This window comes from Mirounga leonina, unplaced genomic scaffold, assembly GCF_011800145.1.
Source record: "Mirounga leonina isolate KUSES-001 unplaced genomic scaffold, KU_Mleo_1.0 Mir_418, whole genome shotgun sequence".
Lineage (NCBI taxonomy): Eukaryota > Metazoa > Chordata > Mammalia > Carnivora > Phocidae > Mirounga > Mirounga leonina.
The window spans coordinates 14,290,434-14,310,367 of record NW_023270739.1 but is presented as its reverse complement, the minus strand read 5'-3'; the positions used below and the strand labels follow the sequence as shown (position 1 = coordinate 14,310,367).

The 19,934-nt window shown below is 48.1% G+C and overlaps 1 protein-coding gene across 4 annotated transcripts in view; it reads left to right on the top strand.

Moving 5' to 3' along the window:
• Positions 1-11,378, top strand: part of TXNRD1 (thioredoxin reductase 1) — a 116,474-nt gene extending 105,096 nt beyond the window's left edge. For all 4 annotated transcript variants that reach the window (XM_034987686.1, XM_034987687.1, XM_034987688.1 and 1 more), the window contains 2 exons: positions 211-345; positions 9,445-11,378. In XM_034987686.1, the coding sequence (XP_034843577.1) occupies positions 211-345; positions 9,445-9,507 (198 nt within the window). In that variant the 3' untranslated portion in view covers positions 9,508-11,378. The remainder of the gene's footprint in view (positions 1-210; positions 346-9,444) is intronic.
• Positions 11,379-19,934: the final 8,556 nt, after the last annotated feature.

Here is a 19,934-nt window from a genome sequence, read left to right as displayed (position 1 = left end):
AGCTCTTGTCTCTCCCTTCTTGCTTGCTGTCACCACCACACTCTACTGGCCCATGTTGGAGTATCTGCAGCCTAAGTCACTTTTAGCAAGTGTTAATATAGGTCTTTGATAATTTCTGAACAGGGTTTTTAGAATAGACTACGTCTGTGTTCTAGGTTATAAAGGGGGAAAGAATCAGTATAACTGTTATTACTTTATTTTACATCTTAGGAACGTGTTGTGGGCTTCCACGTACTGGGTCCAAATGCTGGAGAAGTGACACAAGGCTTTGCAGCTGCCCTTAAGTGTGGACTGACCAAAAAGCAGCTGGACAGTACCATTGGAATCCACCCCGTCTGTGCAGAGGTGGGTCCCCTACACTTTAACAGCTCTGTTTAAAAGTGCACAACAGCACGTGGCTTGCAAGTGGCAAGTCCAGGACTCTGAAGTTAGTGTCTTTCTGCTGTAGTTGAGCTACTTCTGTACCTCCTTACAGCTTAATTCATGATGGAATACCTCAAAAGGAACCTTGTTTCTAGAAATGATTTTTCCTTTTTCAAATACCTTCGTTCCTGGTGTGAACTGGATAGTAGTTTCATGCTGATGGTAAAAATGATGGCAATGATTTATTTATAGAGATGTGCCTTAAATCTTTTATCATGTCTCCTAAATTATTTTCACGGCAGTCAGTAACTAATGCCGTTCATACCCAGAAAGAGCTTCAATCCTATTATCCCAGAGCTACCTCAAGGCTAAATGATGTTGTCTCCCTCTTTAGTTTTGGTATCAAAGGATGAGATTTGAAAGTGATGCTTTTAAGAGATCAAGCAAATATGACATGAGAAGTAGAAGTTGACTGCTCTGGGTCTCTGGGTGTCAGTGTTTCTTCATGCTTGTCTGGGATCATGCAAGAGTTGAATGTTGTCATGCTTACTGCGAAGCAGTCCTTGTAAACTAAAAGTGTGTCTACTTTGGAGACCGTCGTGAAGGTTGGGAGGAGGTAGCTCGTATTAGACCAGCTTAGCTATGGAGTTGAAAATCGTAGCTGTTATCTGGCTGCCAGAGTCCGTGGTTTCCAGGGCGGGCGTGTGCTTACACACATGTGTGCGTGCTCATGCCGGATTTCATTCTACGGCCGGTTACCCGGTTGGTCTCTGTTCTTTTTGCTCTTGCACAGCTGAACTCTTTGCCGAGTGTGTGAAATGTCAACTTCAAGACCTGGAAAAATGTTTTTTTCTTTCTGCTTTGCCTTTTCTATGATTAGGGATAGGGTCCTCCTCTGTGTTAATATGCACCTGGCTGGGATGGATGCATAAAATATTAACATGTTTAGTGACCAGGGCATTATTCCTAGAAAACTGCTGTGTTTGTGAAATAAACCTAAACTTCTAAAAGGATGACCCCCAAATTAAAAAGAATCCAGATGGAAGTTCTTAAAGAATGTACAATATATCTTTTTTTGTTCAGTGTAATGACTACCTGCCTAGGGAGGGAACCAACTAACTTCATTTTTTCAAAAACACGTTCGGTGAGATAAATATTAGAATATAATATGATGCTTTAAAAAGATCAAGCTGACGTAACCAAGTGCCACACACTGGGTGGCCTAACACAACAGAAGTTTATTCTCAAGTAGTTCTGGAGGCTGGAAGTCTGAAATCAAGGTGTTAGCAGGGCCACTCTCCCTCCCAGGGCTCTCGAGAAGAATCTTGCCTGGCCTTTCCAACTCTTGGTGGTCGCTGGCCGCCCTTGGCTGTCCTTGGCTCAGTCCTGGACCGCTGCAGTCTCTGCTTCTGTCTTCACATGCACAGCCTTGCATCCTGTGTGTCTGTGTCTGGATTCACCTTGTTGGAAGGACATCAGTCATTGGATTAGGGCTCAAATCCAGCTGACCTTATCCAAATGAGGTCATGTTAACAGGGACCGGGGGTTAGGACTTGAGCATATCTTTCTGGGAGACAACCCACATCAGTGAGTGTATTTAAAACTTTAGAAGCCAGTCCAAGGTCCTTACAAACAACAGCACTCCTCTGGCATGGATGAAAAGATGACTTCTCAACTTGCGTATGTGAGTGTCTAACTTTTTAAATCTGAGTTTAGCTCTCGGTGGGCTGGTGAAAAGACTGCCTGCCCGCACCTGCGTGGTTGTGTTGTATTGTGGCCCAGCAGTGGCGAGTGGGATGGCATCTGGCAGGATGACTGTCAGCTGGGCAGAGAGGTGCGCCGAAGAGCTAGGGCGTCTTCCCGAGGCCCCTGCCTACAGGGAGGTCAGCCAAAGGCCTGTTCTCCCTGGTGGACCTGGCACATTTGGGGACCTGGGTAAGCATTTGCTGCTATGCATCTCCATCTGTTGGTTCTCTTATGACTTTGAAGCTTGGAGGCTGAAAGTTGCACTGATTTGATAGGGCTTACAAAAATTTTTTTTTCTTCCCAAGCTGGTGGTTGATTAATGAGAGAAAAATCGGGTGCTCTGTCAGTCTGCGAACACATTTGTTGGGCAGTTGTGTGTGTAGCACTGTGCTGGGCACTTGTGGGGCTAGGGCAGGGATTTAAGATGAGATTAAGAGAGAGCAGGAGGCCGCTGAGTGAAGGACCAGTCGCAGTTCAGTGTGACAAGCCCCCAGATCAGGGTCCATCCAAAGTGGTGTCTGGAGTAGGGATGCCGGGGCAGGACGGGTGAGGAGGTAGTTCTTGTCTACGACGAGTAGAATGTGTTGGTGGTTAGCCAGTCAGAGGGATCACCAAAGACAAGGCTCTGGGAGAGATCCTGTTCCTTCACGGAACTGGAAGGCCCTCAGGACTGCTGTAGCTTGAAGGAGCCCAGAGAGAGGTGGAAAAATTATGCTAGAGAAGTAGGTAGGAAGGTCATGGCCTTGTAAACCAAGACAGGGTGTTTGGGCTTTATCCTGGGGGCACTGGAGTTCGGCTGAGAGGTCGTCAGCGCAGGGGGTAACGTGATCAGATGCACCATGGAGAGAAATCCCTGGCTGCGTTGTGGCATTGGACCTGGACCCGAGCGGGCACATCCGGAAGTAAGAGGGGAGATGGTGCTGGCGGTGGACATCAAGAGACCTTGATACATTTGGGAGGGAAACAGGAGGTGGCTTCCTGTGCTTGCCAACTGACGGCAAGTGGGAGAGGGAAGAAGTGGGAGTGACTCACAGCTGTGGCCTGAAGCAGCAAGAGCGGGTCCCAGGGGCGTGATGCTGACCCCGGCGCTGACGTTCATCAGGCCTTCCTTGTGTCAGGCAGTCTGCTCTCTGCCAGGTCCTTAAAAGAATTCCCCCCTTGGCGGGGAGGGGCAGTCGGAGCTCCACTTACAGATGGGGAAATGGAGGACAGGGAGGTTGAATAACTCGCCCATGGTTCTCCAGCTTGGAACTGGCAGAACCAGGATTCAGACCTGACCAGTCTGGCTCCCGAGACACCACCGTGCAGACGATACTCCACTTGCGTGTTCCTTCCATGGTATTGGACATAGGACTCAAAAAAAAATGGAAGTGATTTCCTGGTGGCAGCACGAGTGTGTGGAGACACAGAGCTGGATTGTAATCTCAGCAAAAGCTCAGTGAGCCTGGCCCCAGCGCCCAGCTTTTCGGCGGCCTTAGTTTCCACATTAACTAAAACAGAGGTGGTGCCGGCGTCATAGGGTCGGTGAGCAGTGCTGTGCAGAGAGTGTCTAGGCTGGGTTCTTACGGGGCTTTGCATTGTTAGAAGATGTGGTTTCACTCAAGGTCATCCTTACAGTATTTCTTCAGGGGGCTGGGGGCTGGGGTGGGAAGGGGTGCATATTTTGAAAAAGCTCCTCTTCCGGGCGCCTGGCTGGCTCAGTCAGAAGAGCATGTGACTCTTGATCTCAGGGTCATGAGTTCAAGCCACATGTTGGGTGTAGAAGTTACTTAAAAATAAAATCATAAAAAAAATTATTTGAAAACAGAAACAAGAAGAAAACAAAATAGTTCATCCATTTCTCCCATCCCCCACCCCTGCCTCTTGCAACCAGCAGTCTGTTTTCTCTGTGAGTTTGTTTTTTTGTTGTTGTTTTTAAGATTTTATTTATTAGAGAGAGAGTAAGCGAGAGAGAGCACAAGTGGCAGTGGTGGGGAGAGGGGCAGAGGGAGAAACAGACTCCCCCCATTGAGCAGGGAGCCTGATGTAGGACTCAATCCCAGGACCCTGGGATCGTGACCTGAGCTGAAGGCAGTCGCTTAAGCAACTGAGCCACCCAGGCGCCCCAGGAGAGAGAATTTTAAGCAGACTCCACGCTGCCGTGGAGCCTGACTTGGGGCTCCATCTCATCACCTTGAGATCATGACCTGAGCCGAAATCTAGAGTCAGACACTTAACTGACTGAGCCACCCAGGCGTCCCAGGGTTCCTTTTCTATCCACATCTCCTACCAGTTCTATTTCTAAATTAATTCCTGAGAAATAAAACTTAAGCTTGTAAATTCAGAAGCCTGAAATTTGCTGTAATGTATTCGCCGGCTCTTTATGTTTTTTTCCTTTATAAAAATTGAAGCCAGTGTGTTTGATGTTATTTTAAATTGCCCATGATATCATCCTAACACAGCTATTTTCATTATCATGTATAGTCTTTCTGTCCTTGTCCACAGTTGCACATTTTTTTAAACAAAGGAATTTTACTGCTTTTCAAAAGAGTTGTCATAGCTTACAGTGTCATCAGCATGAATTTAGGAGTGCTAATGAAAATGTTACAAAATTCAGTGTAAATTTTTTTTCTATTTTAGTAAAAAAGGACTAACTTTCAAGGATTTTTACATATCTTTGCTAACCTATTTTTTTTTTTTTAAGATTTTGTTTATTTGACAGAGAGAGACACAGCAAGAGAGGGAACACAAGCAGGGGGAGTGGGAGGAGAAGCAGGCTTCCCGAGGAGCAGGGAGCCCGATGCGGGGCTTGATCCCAGGACCCTGGGATCATGACCTGAGCTGAAGGCAGACGCTTAATGACTGAGCCACCCAGGCGCCACTTTGCTAACCTATTTTTTTAAAATGTGAATCATTCATATTTTTTTCTGGCTTCATAAAAATACTGTCCATTATTACTTGGGTCTGAATTTTTTAAGGTGTTGCTGATATATATATATATATATATATACTGGTATATAAGAAATAAAAAGGCCTTTTGTCACTACTTTAAAGACTGAAATGGACCCAGGGCTTTTCTCAGTAATGTTCCTCTTTTACACAAAAAGTTTTTCTCCTTTTATTCAAAAGTAGTTTTGATGCTGATTCCTGTTGCTTTGACCTGCATAAGTCAAAGTAGCCTTGATTTCTTTGGTCTTTCCTCTTTATTAAAAGCCAGGAAACCAGTTATCTCTCAGGAATCAAGGGGGTAGCTGACCAAAAAGTGTGTCCAGGTGTGCCGACACAGATAAGGGTACTCGATGAGTCTTGCTTCCCCCCGGGGACTCTCTCAAATAAGCCATGGTCTCCAGTCTCAGAAAGACACGTAGTGGCTGGAGAAGGGTCAGCCTGGGTGTAGGAGAGGACAGATGAACTCTACCGAAACTTACTGGTGTTTCCCTCCGGCCTACTTGGTGTGACCAGAAAGGTTTGGATTGAAATCTTAATTGTACTCAATAACCAAATATGCTTCTAAATGTAATGAATTGAACACAAAGCCCATTTACGTTTTCATGACTGGGCAGTATAGATGGACAGGTGGTGGTGGTGGTGTTTTGCTTCTAAAAACAGGTCTCTTCATTGCTGGTGCCCTGTGGTCATCATGGGTCAGCTGCAACTCTGTTTCCATGCTCCCTTCAGTCCAGGGCCCGACTGGTAGAAGCAGCCCCTTCCCAGGGCGTCTCTGGCTAAGTCGCAGAGGGGAAGGAGATGTAGGAGAGCACGCTAAACCCGTGCTCACGGGTTTCAGAAGTGACGCATCCTGCTTCCATACATGTCCCTGGCCAAAGCAAGCCCTGGGCCCCTCACATCTAATAGGGTGAAAGTGTATAATGTGTGGTCCACACAAAAGGTCCTCATGGGGCACTGTGTTTTGGAAACTAGCAAAAACCTCCCAGTAGTTCGGTCAGAGTTATAAGACATGAATTAAGTATCAGTGTTAACATAAGGAGAGATCAGATATGACAGAAAAGAAGCTATGTAAGACCTCATAATTGATTGTTTCTCAGCAGGCCTGGAGACGGCAGAAGCATTCATTGCAGATGCGTGGCCTGGCAGTGGCCCTCACTGAGCAGAGCTGGATTCAGGGAGAGGGAGGGGGCAAGCGCAGTCTTGGACAGGGTGAGTTTGAAGTGTCATCCAGGAGGAGGTGTTGGTTAGGTCTTGCTGGTGGAGAGTTCGGGAGGGACACAGTGGCTGGAGAGATGGTGCTTAAGAGGGAGAGGCAGACCGAGTGAGACGGCTAGTGCGAGGGTGTCTGAGGGGCAAGCTGGGGTGGAGGCCTGGGACAGCGCCTCCCGGCCTGAGTGATAGCACTGGTGCAGCATGCTGGAGTGGACAGCAGGCCCTGGGCCGCACAGCCTGCCCGCCCAGGGGCTCAGCGGCCACGAGCTGGGGGAGATGGGTGCTCAGCACAGCTCCGTGCCACGGCGGGAGTAGCCACGGTCCTCCTCGTGGGACAAGAAGAGGAAAGGGTTGTTAAAAGGGAGGTGAGGCAGATGACAAGAAGTGCTACAGAGGGTTGTGTGAAGGGAAGACTGCAAGGTGCCCTCTGGGTTCGGCAGCCAGAAGGTTCCCTATGACCCACAGGTGTGGCAGGGACCGAAGCCAGATTTCAGTGAAATGAGGAATCAGAATAGACCATGAGTACCAACAGCCTAAGATTTAGTCTGTGAAGAGGATAAGAGACGGTGGTGGTAGAGGTGATCATAAGGTCGAGGGAGAATTTTGGGGGGATTAATGCAGGGTGAGCCTGTTTAAAAGCCAAGAAGGAAGAACAATGGAAAAGGCAAGGTCAAGAATAAAAAGGGGTGGGTTCAGGTGATACATGAAATAAGAACGTGAGGGGCGGGATCCAGAGCCCAGCCTGGCAGGAGGAGGGGCTTAGAAGAGTGGGCTAGCCCCGGGTGGCAGGTGATGGAGGAAAAGCTGTTACCCTCTGGTTGCATTTCCTGGAGCTGGAAGAACTTCGGTAACATTTTTGATAATGTGACTGTGCTAGTGACAGTGTCGCTTAGCTTTTGTTTGTCTGAAACGTCTTCTTTTTGCTTCCTTCATGGAAGGAAGTTTTTGTTGACTGTAGAAGTCTAGGTTGACAGGTTTCCCCCCCCCCCCCCCCCCATTATTTAGCACTTTGAATCTGTGCGAAGTATCTGGGTTTTGTTGTCTTCCTTTAAATTGGACGGAGTTTTCTTGTGGTAGACAATGTCCTGGTGGATCATTTGATCCTTTGGAAGCTTGTTTTTAAGCTTTGTTAGGGTGGTCTAGAGTAGCTTTTACTCTGGGGCTAGTAATGCCTAGCCCTGTTTTTAGTTGTGGCTTTCTGGGGTCTCTCCTGATGGCTCCAGGGGCTCAGGGAAGTCCCTTGACTGCAGTTGGTGCAAACGGGAACATTTCCCGGCCCCGAGTGAGTTCTGGTGCTGGTTCAGCTTTGGTGGTACTTCTTCTCTGGCCTCCTGGGGTCCTGCCCCCCCCACCCCCGGCCCGATTGCACAGCTTGGTATTCAGGCAGAGATGAGGGGACAGCTCTTTCTCTGGGTGGCTGCCTCCTCTTGGGAATTTGGCCCCACAAATCCCAGCCACCTCAGCCTCCCCAGTCTCCACTCTATTTCTCCCAAGTCCCCGAGATGTCTGTGTTCTCTCTGGGCTGCGCCAGGATCTTTTAGATGCTTCTGGGTAGAAAGCCAGGACTGTTGAAGGCTGCCACCTTGTTTCTCTTTTTTAGGCGATTGCCTGTTGTGTGGTGTCTAAAGTAGTTTCATGAGTTTTGTCCAAGGAGCTGGTTTGGTACCGATTACTCCATTAGATCAGGGATGAAAATCTGTTTCTAAATGTGTAGGAATACACGTTTTTAAAAATCTTGACAGTAGGCTTCCTATTTGGTAAAACTACGAAGATAAGCAACTGCTGGCTAGTTTACCATGCAGTAGACTTCTAGACTTTGGATTTTGCCCATAATTCGCAGTGCATTGCCTGCGCTGGTGTCCACAAGAAATTCTACTATAAGACAAGCCTGTGTTAGAATGAATCACTTGGGACTCATGCTAAAAATGAGATTCTTGGGCTTACCCTAAATCTGCCGTATTAAGATCAGTATAATTTCTGTGTATTTTAATCTGTGAGTAGACTTTGTTCACTAAAGAATCATTGTTCTTGTGAATAGATGCTCTTGAGTAGTAGACAGTAAAAGAGCCACCTGAAGATGTTAAGGCTCTAAGTCCACAAGCACCAGATGTTTGCAGGGATGTGACAGGAGGTGGACTCATCAGTCACTGCGGATGAGAGTATCTGTTGGTCTGGGACCTTGGGAATCTAGTCACAAAGAAGTGACACATAACCCTCCAACCCAGCAATTGTACCTCTAGCTGTGGGTGCAAGGAGACTGCTGGAATGTCCCAGAGCATATTGCAAATAGCGTATTAGTAATATAGGAGCCTGGATATGTAATTTGTAATATATATTCACTGTTGGAATAATTGGGTTCTGTAGTATACAGTGTATATATAGTAGACTGTAGTTAATTGAATACTGTTCAGTGCAGAGTTGTACCCATATGGGTGAATGAGGTACAGAAATGCAGGATGGGGCCAAGGAAGCAGGTGTAAGGGGTACATATATCACTTTGCTGTTCAGAGGTAAAGTTTTTAAAAGCACACAGAAGAAATGCAGGAAATGTAGAGGACTGGTAAGCACTGATTGAGGGGGGCTCTAACCACGTTTGTAATCCCCAAGCTGAGTAGGCACATGGGTGTTTGTAACCGTGTACTTTATACCTTTCTGCGTATCCAGAATATTTCACCATGCATTTCTTTTAGAGAATTGACGAGCAACCTGGGTGATACATTTAATGCTTTAATCACCCTCATGGTAATAAAGTTGATATAAGCTCAATTTTTTTCTCTTTTACCTTGGTTTTAAAATGTTTTTCCCCTTTTATCTGGAGAAGTTGTGATATCCTTGGTCATATTACTTTTCTGTTGTATTCGTTTTAAGTAGTCCTCTAAGTCACTCTTCTTTTTTTTTTTTTTTTAAAGATTATTTATTTATTTATTTATTTGAGAGAGAGAGAATGAGAGACAGCATGAGAGGGGGGAGGGTCAGAGGGAGAAGCAGGCTCCCTGCCGAGCAGGGAGCCCGATGCGGGACTCGACCCTGGGACTCCAGGATCATGACCTAAGCCAAAGGCAGTCGCTTAACCAACTGAGCCACCCAGGCGCCCCTGAGTCACTCCTGATAGGTAGGTGTGGTGTTATCTGCACTGCTCGCTGTTAATTCATCTGCTCGGGTGTCTGAAAATCTCCTGCTCTCTCCTCCCCGCAGGTATTCACGACTCTGTCGGTGACCAAGCGCTCTGGGGGAAGCATCCTCCAGGCCGGCTGCTGAGGTTAAGCCCCAGTGTGGATGCTGCCGCCAGCACTCCAAACCACTGCCCTGTTTCCTTGCCCAAATCCAAGGGGAAGTTTTAGGAAGGGTCTTGGGCTTTGGCACATGCATGTCCTGTGCTCACAGCACCCAAGGCCCCTTTGGATTTCCTGGGTAGGAGGTGGTGAATGGAAGGCAGGCAGCGTCCCACTGGGATCACCGTGACGGACTGGAACTGACATTCGGCAGTGCATCGGTGCGGTGCGTCCATGAAGTCACTGGCCTCAAGCCCGTGTGGTGGGCAGTGATGGAACAGCTGTCGAGCAGTTTGAGCATGACTTTCCCTTTCTGGGTTTGCTGATTCTCACTGTTAAGCTTTCTAATGTTGATTTTTTTTTCCTCCGAGGTAAATGAGACTAGAGATGAGACATGTTAGTAGTCGGGTTTTGTCCAAAAGTTAAGTCTTGGCTAGAGTATGCAAGTAAGGCGCCTGGTGCATGGTCCCTTGGAGGCTGCATGGGCTTGTCGCGCGCAAGAGAACTGTCCCAGGATTCCCGTATCCTGTTCTCTGTGACCGTTGAGCAGGGTCTCCCTGATGAGTTCTGTGTCCAGAACAAGTACAGTTACGGTTGAATCTGGCCACATTTGCTCCATGTGCTACATCACTGACTATTATCAGTCGTAATTGTGTTTAGGAAAGGAGGTGTCTCCTTGGCCAGCCTGTTGGAAGTAATCCTCCGGTGCGTGGAATTTGCACTAGAGGAGGATTCGCACCAGGACTCATCAGGGAGGCAGAGGGGCACCTTAAATGGGGAAAAACAATAAATGTTGTCCTTTATATAGTTTATTGTGTTGGTCTAAGTGAGCTCTTTTGCAGTAAGAAACATTTAACTTGTGTAATACCTTTTTTGGGGGTAACTTTAGCTTTAAGCTAAAAACACAGACTATCACGGCCTTACTTTTCATGTGTGCTTTGTATCTGTCCCTTTCTACGAGCTACATTTATAGGAAAATAGGTCTTCCCACACTTATGATTTAACTCTTTTGTGGTAATTGCTTTTTTAAGGAAGCTATTAATGTCGTAAGTTATTATTTTTGACCACAGGTGGATGTGAAGGATTTTCATTTAAAAACCAAATGGTTTTGACTTTTTCTGTTGAATGAATGACTGGTCCTGGCGGAATTGTGGCTGAAGTGTTTATGCTCCATTAGCATTCCGACTTGTAGTGTGACAGAGAGGGATTAGCTCTGCAGTTCTAGATTTCTGTGTGAATGTGCTGACTACTCCAGGGTTACGTGTGGGCCACCTTGTCTCTCTTGAAGTTGGATTTGAAACTTGTGCTGTGGCCATCAGGCCTCCCGCCAGCAGGTCACCCCTCCCCTCAGCCCGGATTCTCAGCAGCAACGCCGAGTGGCTGATCTACAGTACATTTCTTGGTCACCTCAGGGAGCTTCTGCGTCTGCCTGGCACTTAGTCAGCCGTGCGCCTAAACCTGCCCCACACGGCTCTGCCTCACGCCCTCACCCACGCGGTTCTGTGAAGACAACAGGAAAGGAGAACGGGGGGAAACTGAGGCAGTTGACTGTGTTCAGTTTTATTTATTTTTTTAATAGTTTTTTCCTCCAAGCCTGCCAGTCTCAGAAGTTAGAACAATAGGCAGTGTGATATGTTTGTGCCTAATCATGTTGTGATTCTCTCTTCTTAGTGGAATGGGATGTTCGGCCCCCACAAGAAGGATTATACTTTATCGACTTGTCCTATTTAGATTCTGTAATTGCCCACTGTACTGAGATTTCATATTAAATTCTATGTATTTTGTTATATATCTTCTGGAAAAAAAACCAATGTGAAACATTAAAAGGTATTCACATCCACCCTGTGTGCCTTCTTACTGAGTGGTGGTCTCGGAATTCTTCGCACGAGTGCTGAATAGAGTTCGGGTTTTGTGTTGACGATGATGAGCACTTGCTGCTAAAGAAGCTTCATGGAGGGGCGCCTGGGTGGCTCAGTCGTTAAGCGTCTGCCTTCGGCTCAGGTCATGATCCCAGGGTCCTGGGATCGAGCCCCGCATCGGGCTCCCTGCTCGGCAGGAAGCCTGCTTTTCCCTCTCCCACTCCCCCTGCTTGTGTTCCCTCTCTCGCTGTGTCTCTCTCTGTCAAATAAATAAATAAATAATCTTAAAAAAAAAAAAAAAGCTTGATGGAGGTCGCTGAGCTTTATGTTTTTGTGTTGTTGGCTTTTCGGATTCCATTTTTCAGCTAATCCTGATTTGACCACTCGGTCTTGATCTTTAGGGCAGTAACCCCCCCCCCCCCCAGGCCCCCCCCCGGCATTCCAGGTGCCCATTGCTGTGCGCCTCTGCCCACAGAGCGGTGTGTGGGTGTGTGCTCCCCCCTTCCCCTCTGGGGGTGGATCGACTGGTTCTCGCCGCTGCCAGCCTCTGGCTGAGTCAGGCACGGCGCAGCCCTTCTTCAGTCAGTGCTTAATGAATGCTGCCTGCCCTGCGCCTTTTAGTCACCCACGTGCACCTCATTTTCTTAGGCATCGGTTGTTGAGCAGAAACTCCTATTTTGTGTTAATCCTTAACCAAAAACCTTTCCAAAATCTTCCTGTTCCACCCCGAGTGATTGCAGAATGCTAGCAGTGTTCGCCAGCTGCGTGTTCGCCGCAGCCTGTGCCCGGCGCTGGCCGCCTTTGTCTTCGTCCTCAGGCCGCTCTCTCGGGAAGTGCTCCTGTTCCCACCCGGCTGTAGATGGAGAAACAGGCTGAGGTGGGAATCCTTGCTCGGGATGGCACAGCTAGACAGTGATGGAGCAAGTATTTGAAGCGAGGCCTAGGTCCGTGACTTCCCCGGGCCCCGCTCTTCGCCACCTTTCCATTCGGCCTCCTGTCCCCCTCTGACGAATGGGAGCTTTCAGAGCTGCTGGCCCATCGGGGGGACTCCCGGCTTTTCACATGCCGCAGTGCAGTGTTGTGGGCACGACTGATCAGTACCTTGTCTGCGTTGTTTTAGCACTTTTCCCGACTGGTTTTTACACGGCCAGTTTCTTGCCAGGCTGTGGCCAGGATGTTACTGGTCAAACTTCCCTCGCCCCAAGCCCTCCGCATTTTTCCAGAGGCCTCCAAATAGGCCCATAGTCTCCTGCCAGACGGCAGGCCTGTCACCTGCAGACCTCTGCTTTCATTTGCTCGTCTGCGCGCACCTGCTCTGTGCCCCAAATGCACTCTCCTCCTGACCTCCCTGCTCTGGATTGCCTCCACCAAGGATCGTGTCATGCACTCCGTGGTACTCAGTGTTTTCTTAGAGCACTTCGGTGTACTGCGCATGGAGATGGTATATGTGACTTGTGGTCTGTCTCTACCTCTCGGTGATCAGGGTTCTCCACCTCTGCCCCCCAGCTTCTAGGACAGGGCCCTGTGAGTGCACGAGAGCAAGTGCGCTGCAGAGGCACCTGAAACATTCCTGTAATTGGCTTGGCTGGTGAAGCCTTAGCCCTGAATCAGGGCCTGTCAGAGATGGCCACTTTAGGGAGCCTGTTAATCTCTTCCTTTTACCTGGGGAACCTTTGATTCAAATGTTAATGAGAGTAGAAAGGGCAGGAACATAAAAACAGTCCACCTCAGCAGTGAGGAAAAAGACACATTAAACTGCTTTGAGATACCACTGCATTTCAGCCACGTAGCAGATTTCGAGTCTGACAGCAGCCAAATGTTGGCAAGGATGTGGCACAAATGGAACATATATTTATTGCTGACAGGAGTGTAAATTAATTGGTACAGTCACTTTGGGAAACGGTTTGACATTACCCAGTACCAAGTTAAACGTGCATGTCCTGTTACCAAGCTGCTCCACACTCAGATACATACCCAGCACAAATGTACATCTATGCACCAGAAGGCACGTACGAGAATATTCATGGTGCTGTTAGGAACAGCAAAAGCCAAAACCTGGGAACAGCCCCAAGAGCCGTCAGACAACAATGGACACGGGAGTTGTGGTGTCTCCATGTAATAAGACTACAGCAACAAAATGAGTGAAAAAGTCATGAAGGAATATGTACAGTGTGACTCCATTGCATACACAAACAGGCAAAATGAAGCTATATGTATGTATGTTTAGAGATAAAATTGGCATAGAACCATAAGGGAAAGCAAGAGAATGAAAATTCAAAATGAAGAATATGTAGTGTAAGCTGATGGTTGCCTAGGAAGGGATAAGAATGGAGGTGGGGTCAGGAAGGGGCACCTAGGAACTAAAGGTTTCTTTTTTTTAAAGATTTATTTATTAGAGAGAGCAGGAGCTGGGGGAGGGGCAGAGGGAGAGGGACAAGCAGACTCCCTGCTGAGCGCAGATTCCCAACATGGGACTCTCAGAGGCTTAACAAAAAAGTTGTTTCTTGAAACAGAATCTACTCCCTGTGAAGATGCTGTGAAGACTGTTGAAATGACAACAAAGCATTTGGAATATCACATAAACTTAGGTAATAACACAGTGGCAGAGTTTGAGAGAATTGACTCCTAATTTTGGAAGTTCTCCTGGGGGTAAAGAGCTACCAGATAGGGGTTCCTGGGTGGTTCAGTTGACACTTTATGTGTCAACTTGACTGGATCATGGGATGCCCAGATATTTGGCTAAACATTGTTTCTGGGTGTGGTGGGAGGGTGTTTCTGAAGGAAACCACTGAACTCTTGGTTTCAGGTCATGGTCTCAGGGTCATGAGATTGAGCCCCCCAGTGGGCTCTGTGCTGGGCATGAAGGCTGCTTGGGATTTTCTCTCTCCTTCTCCCTCTGCTCCTTCCCACCCCCATGTGTGTGCTCTCTCTCTAAAAAAAAAAAAAAAAAAAAATGCTGGGGCGCCTGGGTGGCTCAGTCGGTTAAGTATCAGCCTTCGGCTCAGGTCATGATCCCAGGGTCCTGGGATCAAGCCCCACATCAGGCTCCCTGCTCAGCAGGGAGTCTGCTTCTCTCTCTCTTTCTCTCCCTCTGCCCTTCCCCACTACTCGTTCTCTCTCTCTTTCAAATAAATAAAATCTTTAAAAAATAAATAAAAATTTAAAAAATGCTACCTGACAACATCTCATGCTACAAAGAAATCATTTGTGAAGGCAAGAGTCAACTGACGCAGCAAACTTCAGTATCTTAAGAAATCCCCACAGCCACCCCAACCTTCAGCAACCACCATCCTGATCAATCAGCCGCCAACATGGAGGCAAGACCCTCCACCAGCAAAAAGATTATGACTCGCTGAAAGCTCAGATGATAGCTGTTTTATCAATAAAATGTTTTTTAATTGAGGTGTGTACTTTGTTTTCTTTCTGACATAATGCTATTGCATACTTACAGTATAGTGTGAACATAACTTAAATGCACCAAGAAACCAAAAATTTATTGATTCGCTGTATTGTGATAGTCACCGTATCTCAGTGGCTTGGAACCGGACCCGCAGTATCTCCGAGGTGTGCCCGAACAGCGGAAGGCCTTTCCTGACCATCACTTACCACGATTCCATCCCTGATAGGAGATCCAGGAATGGGCAAAACATAAACTTAAGTTTTGGGGTAATTTGTGACACAGCATTAGATGATGGGAGTTGGAGAGGGAGGTCATAGAACGACAGGCCAGGTCTCTTCCCTTGAACCCACTTTAAATCAGATCACTCAACTTTTAATATTTCATAAGATTTTTTTTTTTTTAAAGATTTTATTTATCTGAGAGAGAGAATGAGAGACAGCATGAGAGGGGAAGGGTCAGAGGGAGAAGCAGACCCCCTGCCGAGCAGGGAGCCCGATGCAGGACTCGATCCCGGGACTCCAGGATCATGACCTGAGCCGAAGGCAGTCGCTTAACCAACTGAGCCACCCAGGCGCCCTCATAAGGTTTTTTTATTTAGAAAAAGAAAAGAGCTTTTTCTTAAGTTTTTGAATTTGAAATTCCACTGCAAGGAAACAGCGTTTTCCTGCAGAACCTTCCCTGCTAATGCTCTATAGCGGTAGCACCATATGCCGTCCTCTGGGCACTCCTGGGGTGTTTCTGGACCCCCAGGGCCGGCTGTGCGTGGGACCTCACCATGAACAGCCTTACTACAGCTGTTTGCCTCTCAGGCACTATTTCATAGTATCTGAGATGGGAAAGGGATGTCAGCTCCTGCAAGTCCGATTACAGGTGCAGAAACAGGCTGAATGTGAAGCTGCCTCCTCAACATCAAGGTCAAGGTTAAACAGCTCAGCACAGAGCTGGGACCAGAAGCCATTCTGGTTTCCAACTTTGTGCTTTTCCACAGCGCGGTGCTGCTCTGTTCTTCCCAGCGTCTCCTGTGTAGTTTTCCACATGCCCAACAACACTGGCCATGTAAGCACTCTCTTGATTGCAGGGAAACTGACGGGCACGGAAGCATGTGTTGACTCAGAAAAAGCCGGCGGATGGATAGGTCCTTGGCCCCGTGGCCGGCGCACAGTAGGTATGCAGCAGCGCATGCTGACGGACCTGCAACGGGGCATGGGAGCCCATGGTGCTGGCTTCCCTGCGCGTATGATGGGGGTACCTTGTATGTCAGGACAGTGAGGTAGAGCCTGCCTAATAATTGCAAAAGCGAAAATCCTGGCTGAGTGTTTGCTGAACAAATGAAGAGACAGACACAACTGAATGCTCCTTACATCCAAGGAAGGCACAGTGGATACGAAGTGAATAACCACGATGATGGTTACTTTATGTGTCAACTTGACTGGATCATGGGATGCCCAGATATTTGGCTAAACATTATTTCTGGGTGTGGTGGGAGGGTGTTTCTGAAGGAGATCAGCAGCGAATCCGTGGACTCAGAACAGCAGTTTGCTCTCCCCGTGTGGGTGGGCACCGTCCAATCCATTGAAGGCCTTGGTAGAAGGGAGAATTCGGCTTGTTCTACCCGACTGCTTCGGCTGGGATATCCGTCTTCTCCTGTCCTTGGTGCTCCTGGTTCTCAGACCTTTGGACTCAGACTGAACTATACCACGAGCTTTCTCCGGTCTCTCCGGCTTGCTCGCGGCGGATCGTGGGACTTCTCGGCCTCCATAATGGCACGAGCCAATTTCTTATAAGAAATCTTTTCCTATACATACATCCTATGGGTCTAGTTTCTCTAGAGAACTCGGACTAAAACTCTGAAGGTGTGTGTGGTCAGGTAGGGTGGTTGAGTGTACACAGTTATTCCTTCATTTCTTTAAAAATTGCTGTGCAGGGCCCCTGGGTGGCTCAGTGAGTTAAGCATCTGCTTTCAGCTCAGGTCATGATCCTGGGGTTCTGGAATGAAGCCCAGTGTCAGGCTCCATGCTCAGTGGGGAGTCTCTTTGTCCCTCTCCCTCTGCTCCTCCCTTCTGCTCATGCTCTCTCTCTGTCTCTCAAATAAATAAAATTTTTTAAAAATGCCATTCAGCAGTAAACAAAGTATCAATAATCCTGACACCATAGTTAAGGGAAACAGGCAAAAATAATTAAGTCAATTGTATAGAACGTTCACTGGTGATAAGTGCCAAAGGGAAAAATCTAAGCAGAGAAGGGGATGGGGTGTGGGGCACGGGGAGTGGGATTTTAACTAAGTTGGTCAGGGAAGACCCCACTGGGAAGGTGACATTTGACTGAAGACTCAGAGAAGGTGAGGAAGGTATTGAGGTATTGAGCATTCCAGCAGAGACACATATTTGAACATAAATTGAGAGGAGAACCAATGGGATTCAATGTTGGAGGCTGTGGGGTGGGAGGGAGGGAAGCTCCGGACAACTCCGACACTTTGGGCTTCAGCAACTGGAAGGATTGAGGCTGGAGGTGCTGTTTCACCCAAAATGGGAGGACTGGGAGGAGGGTGGTCCCTGGGGTCTATCAGATGCTCGGGCATTGGGGGCCGAGTTGGAGATGCCTAGTAGACAGCTGAGTCGAGGTGTCGAGTAGGCAGGTCTGCGGCTTAGGATAGGGTGTTGACTGTCAGAGCGTCAGCCCAGAGCGGAGGAGGTTTCAAGTCCGAGAATGAGGAGACCCCGGGGCATGAGCACAGAGAGCAAAGAGGAAAGCTCTGCTGGAAACCAGCAGTGGCCCCACAGGAGAACAGAGCAGGGTTGGAGGATCCCTGGGGACCCTCTGTGTGGCGAGGGATGGCAGGTGTTAGATCCACAGACGTGGGGCTGGGAAAGGACATCCCAGGTAGACAAGCAGACACGACATGGAGACAAAATGAAAGACGGGAAGACCGAAAGGTGAGTTGTAGCAGCCTGTGGAAGGTCCCCAGCAGACGTCATTCTCGGGCCTGGGGGAGCAGGGAAAGAACACAAGTGCAGGGCCAGGGTGGGGGTGAGGCGAGGGAGGCCCGCCCACTCAGGGCCTCCTAAGAGTGGGACCAGCCCTGGCCCAGCTCCGGGACTCGAATTCTGCCCCCTCGGCTCCTCGTGCTCCTCACCCCGGCCCTGAGCAGCCGACGGGCAGTCAGGCTCTGGGCAGATGGACGTCCTACCCCGCCCCCACCAAGGCTGCACACTTTGAATTGAGGCTGTGCCACCACTTGGCCACGTTACCTGTTGCTTAACCTCGCTCTGCCTCAGTTCGCTTGTCTGTCAAATGGGGGTGTTAAGTGTACCTCCCGAGGGTGTCTGTGAGGTTGAGAAACCTAAGGTGCTTGCAATACCACCTTACTATGTGGAGAGAAGGCATGTGGAAAAACCAACTGTTGCTATTACGTGATTTGGTCAGAATGAAGAACAGGAAGGAGTTGGAGAGATGGATTTGTGGGCAACTGCAGGTCAGAGCAAGAGACAGAGGGAACCTGAAATGGCAGTTGCCGCGGGAAGGATGGGGTGGTGGCTGTCATGGAGGCGAGAGTCATAGACACTGAGGGACACGGCAGGGTGCCATTCTGCAGTTTGGTATAGATTTCCTACTGCCTGCTTGAACTGTTCTCAGAGCTGGCTTGACTGGAAAGCAAGGGAAAGTCTAGTCTTCCAAAAAGGACTCCAAGGGCCAGAGGAGATGGGCGTAAGGCTCAATCCCTAGCTTCTGGCCGGGCACTTCAACCAGACAAGCCTAACGCAGCTCATTTGTTTGCCTGGCAGGATTCACAGGTGATGTAGGGGCTGTAGGTCTAGAGACCGGATTTAGGCTGTGTCCCCAGCAGGGCCCAGGGCAAGGATTCCTGCTGTTGCCCGGGGGGGCCTGACCCCTGGATCCCTCAGCAAAGAGTGAGGCTGGAGCTCCGTGAGCTTCTGGGCAAGTCCTCCTGCTGTGTGGGTCCCAGGCAAGGCCGTGAATCCGCAGTGGGAGCACCGCCTGCCTCTGCGCTGGGTCTCCCCAGAGAAGGGAAGCTTCATTCCTTGCATATTGGTTTGCTAGGGCTGCCATATCAAAAGACAACAGGCTGGGGGGTTTAAACTGTGTTTTCTCACAGTTCTGGAGGCTACAGGTCCAAGATCAAGGGGCTGGCAGGTTCCATTTCTTCTGAGGCTCCTCTCCTTGACTCGCAGACAGCCACCTTCTTGCCGATTCCTTTCGTGGCCTTTCTCTGTGCACGGGTCCCTGGTGTCTCTGTGTATCCCAAATTTCCTCTTCTCTCAGGACACTAGTCCTACTGTATGAGGTCCCATCTGTATGACCTCATGTAACCTAAACTACCTCTGTAAAAGTCTTATCTCCAAATATATAGTCACATTTTGAGGTTAAGCCTTAAACACGAGTTTTAGGGAAGACACGGTTCAGCCTCTAACATATTCATTCTCAAGTATTTCAGTGCCCTGTGCTAGGCTTGTGTTGATGTTGAGCTGAAAAGACAAATGATACTGGTTTCCTTTTAAAGTAAAATATATTAAATAGCAGTATAGCTGTTACGTGGATATGGAAAAAAATCCCAAAAGTGAGTATTTTAATGACTCTAGTTTAGAAAACACTGAAAAAGACCAAAATAATGAAGATGTAGAATATTTGAATGACATAATCAGTGAGCTTGTATAGCTCTGCCCCTACAAATAGAAAATACACATTTTTCTTTTATGTCCACAAAGCATTTCTAGAAACCATAAAAGAAACCTTAGTACATTTCACAGAGATGTACTATCACAACCATAATATCTGATCGCAATAAATCAGGAGCAAAAATATAAACCAGAAAACTTACCCACCTGGAACTTGAGAAACAGTCTTTAAAAACTGGATCAAAGAAGTCATTAAAACTATAATAATTGAGGAAAAACGCATCAAAACCACAATGAGATACCACCTCACACCAGTCAGAATGGCTAAAATTAGCAAGACAAGAAACAACAAGTTTGGCGGGGATGCAGAGAAAGGGGAACCCTCCTACACTGTTGGTGGGAATGAATGCAAGCTGGTGCAACTACTCTGGAAAACAGTATGGAGGTTCCTCAAAAAGTTGAAAATAAAGCTACCATACAATCCAGCAATTGCACTACTGGGTATTTACCCCAAAGATAC